Here is a 3587-nt window from a genome sequence, read left to right on the forward strand (position 1 = left end):
TTTTTTCACATCATAAATTATATTTAAGAATTGATATTGATTGTTATTAATATAGTTAGTGAAATTATGCATTTTAAATTTTAACTTTTAATTATAATTTTATTTTTATAATTTTATATTTTTATTTAATTATGATTAGATCAACTGAATAAATCAGTGATTTATCAATTGAACTAATAATTCAATAACCCAATGACAGAATCAATTACTTCTGATAACTATGGTTATAATTTTTTATACCAAAATGTTATTTGTACACCAAAATCAGTCACTAATGTATTTGTATTTAATACATGTGTAGTTTAATTTACTTTTAATATGTATTTATATTTTAACATGTATTTTATATTAATGACTGATTTTAGTAGCTAATTTTAGTACTCACGTAACATAACTCAATTTTTTATCAATTCCGCTACATTACTAACAGTATTTCTGCCAACTTCTGCAAACTCTTATTTATAACTGTATTTAATGAAAATATTTTTATAAATGTGTTTAATAAATTATCTTTTTTTATAACTGTGTCTAATAAAAATATCTTTATATATGTATTTTTTAGATGTATCTCTTTATATATATATATTTAAAATATAATAATTAATTATTATTAACAATAAATTATCATATAGTATATTAATACCTATAATTTTTTATTTTTTTATTGTTCAGTTTGGTACTTTACATAATAACACTGCGTTGCGTTTCTAAGTTCTAACTACCCGCGTTTGGCGCTGCATTCTTCTTTCAATAATGAGTCGCAAGAGAGAGAAACCCTCTTACACTTCTTCCCGCCACGCCCCCTACCCGAAGCGCCGCCGCCCACCGCCGGAGACCGTGCTTCAGGAGCCGGAGGACCGACCATCCTCGAGGCCTGCGCCCCCGTCCGCGGTGGTCATTATGGGCCTTCCCAACGACTGCTCCGTCCTTGACCTCAAGTCCCGCTTCGAGATCTACGGCCCCATTGCTCGCATTCGCATCGACGGCGACGCGGTCGGATATGTCACCTACCGGACCAAGGACTCCGCCGACGCCGCTATCGCCGCCGGCGCCGACCCGTCCTTTGGAATTACTCTTCACTCCAAAAAGGTCCCCTTTTTTTCGCCTTTTGTTTTCTATCTTCGAAATTTAGGGTTTAGTGTTTTCGGATCTTACAATTTTGAAGTTTCCATGTTGTGGAGGAGTTGTTTCCAGCTTAATTGAGAAAGTATAACATGATTGTGTCCGGAATCGTGATATATTTTGAGAAATTTCCAGATTAATTGTTCGAGAGTTGGTGAAAGTTTGAAACGTTGAAGTTCCAATGTGAAGTTGAGCTCTTCTTAAGTGTGCAAGAGTGGTTTTATCCGTTAAAATTGAACAAAATTGAAGTGAACTAGTTTGAAATTTTGAATCTTGAAGCTGAAAACTGAAAACTAAAACTGAAATCTCTATGTTGTACCATTATGGTTTCTTTGTTAAAAATTGGATGGTTTTCACCTAAGTGTTTGGAATTTTGATGAAACAATCTTGAAAGGTTGGACCTTTGATGAAAGTTGTGCAAGAGTGATTAGTTCTTTCCGTTGAGATAGTAGCAGAATTTCAGCTTAATTGTTTGGGATTTGACTCACTTTAAAACTGAACAGTTTCATTTAATTTGTTTAATGTGTAATTTGGGGAATGGTTTAATTGCATTGTTAATAATGTTGGAGAAATTAGTGCATGCTCGCTTTGTGTTCCATGATCAAGCACAACCACTCATTCTTGATTTATACATTTAACTTCTGAACATTATAATAGCAAATGAATTACTATGAATTTGAAAACAGGTTCAGGTGTTGTGGGCAACTGACCCTCTAGCCATGTGGAGGGAAGGAATTGGTAATAACAACAAGGACAAAGGATCAATGTCGAAGCTTGTGCGTGCTGAGGTACCTTTGAGAAGACATGGAAGGGGTAATAGACTTGCTTCAGCTATAGGCAATACCAGAACCAGTGTCGATAACGCAGGTAGCTCGGTTCTTGAAGTACCTTTCAAGGGAAGAGAAATTGTTGCTTATGATGATATCCTCTGATCAGTGAAAATCATCATAATCAAAAGGATTATCTTTGTTTCTGTAATATCGGTCTCAGTTTTAGGGTTAGGTATTTATAATGTTTCTGTTTAGGAAGAAGTTGCTCAATTATGAGCTACTAAGGTGTAACTTTGTGCAAGCTATTTATGGAATTCTAGTTTTCGACAATCATGGATTTAATGGGGTAAATATTGATTACTATGTAGCATCTTTTTCAGTTATTTAGAATGCAAATGTGTAAATTCATGATTCTTTTCATATGAACCTTGTTGAGTTTCATGATGTTACACTGCTGCTTACTCTAATTTAATTGTTGGAGTGCTTTTATAGTGAAGGAGGGGAATATTTGTAACTTTTCTTGTAAGCAATGGACCCAATTCAATGATTCAATTTGTGCATGGAATTAAAGTTTCTCCTCTGCTAGGATCATTCAGCATTCGGCTTTACTCGGGGGAACTTTACAACATGGTTTAATTGTTACATTAGGCAATAAATTGTATAGTTAGTGTAGTCCATTGTAAAATTATGCTTAATGCACACCTTCTCCATTTGACTTATGTATTTGTTTCGTTGGCAAAGAGATATTGTCATTTTTAAATTCGATATATTACCTTTTTTTTGTTATTCTTTTAAACTATTCTCTATCCTTATTATTTGGGCAAAAAACCATTATAAGCTAATGCTATGTAGAATTAACGTATATAAGCCAAACAGAAAATGGTTTCAGTAATGTGCCAGGTCATATATTAATATAATTCGAACCAATATGGTTCGAACTGCATGTGGTAGTAATTCGAACCGGATCAGTTCGAATTACAAGTTGGTTGTTGTTAATAAATCGAACCAAGTTGGTTCGAACCATGAATGCACGTAATTTGAACCTACCTGGTTCGAATTATAGAGAGAGCTTACGGCCTTAGTAATTCGAACCAGGCTGGTTCAAATTAGACAAACCATAATTCGAACCAGGCCGGTTCGAATTAGTGGGAGAGAGAGCTATATATATATATATAACCGGTCTAAACGTGAGTTGGTCTCATTAGAGTGAGTAAGATGGCTAGTGAGGAGAGTTTTGTTATTTTGGTTCACCACAGAGGATCCATTAAGAGGAAAACTCGTTCCGGAGTGAAGTTCACAGATAAAGATCCTCTCTGTATTGTTGTTACTCCTAGGACGAGTTATGATGACCTTGTTAGATCTGTACTGATGAAGCTCGGGCTGGAAGATTCGAAGAGGGTTAAGAAGTTTTTCTATCGCATTCCAATCACGGTGCTCCAGGATACCGTGAAGTATGATTGTTTCACGATTAGTAGTGATGAGGACTTGCAAGTAATGTTTCTTTGTCGGCGGCAGTTTCCGGAGGTCAGGACCCCAGAGTTGTTGGCAAAGCTGGTTGATGTGGTATCCAGCTCAGGGGGTTCGAACCGGAATACCACCACTTTAGCCACGCCAGCCGGTTCTAGTTCCCGGCCTGCTGTTGCTTCTTCCTCCGTCCCTGTTTACCAGCCAGTGGTCCAAGCTGTCGCCTCCCCG

At 36.1% G+C, this 3587-nt stretch overlaps 1 protein-coding gene across 1 annotated transcript; it reads left to right on the plus strand.

The window, feature by feature from the left end:
* The first annotated feature begins 663 nt into the window (after positions 1-663).
* On the plus strand, positions 664-2688 carry LOC112800946 (uncharacterized protein At1g27050). The gene is made up of 2 exons (XM_025843413.2): positions 664-1089; positions 1809-2688. The coding sequence occupies exons 1-2, from the start codon at positions 754-756 to the stop codon at positions 2052-2054; spliced, it is 582 nt and encodes a 193-aa protein (XP_025699198.1). The 5' UTR covers positions 664-753; the 3' UTR covers positions 2055-2688.
* Positions 2689-3587: the final 899 nt, after the last annotated feature.

Source organism: Arachis hypogaea, chromosome 5, assembly GCF_003086295.3.
Source record: "Arachis hypogaea cultivar Tifrunner chromosome 5, arahy.Tifrunner.gnm2.J5K5, whole genome shotgun sequence".
Taxonomy (NCBI): domain Eukaryota; kingdom Viridiplantae; phylum Streptophyta; class Magnoliopsida; order Fabales; family Fabaceae; genus Arachis; species Arachis hypogaea.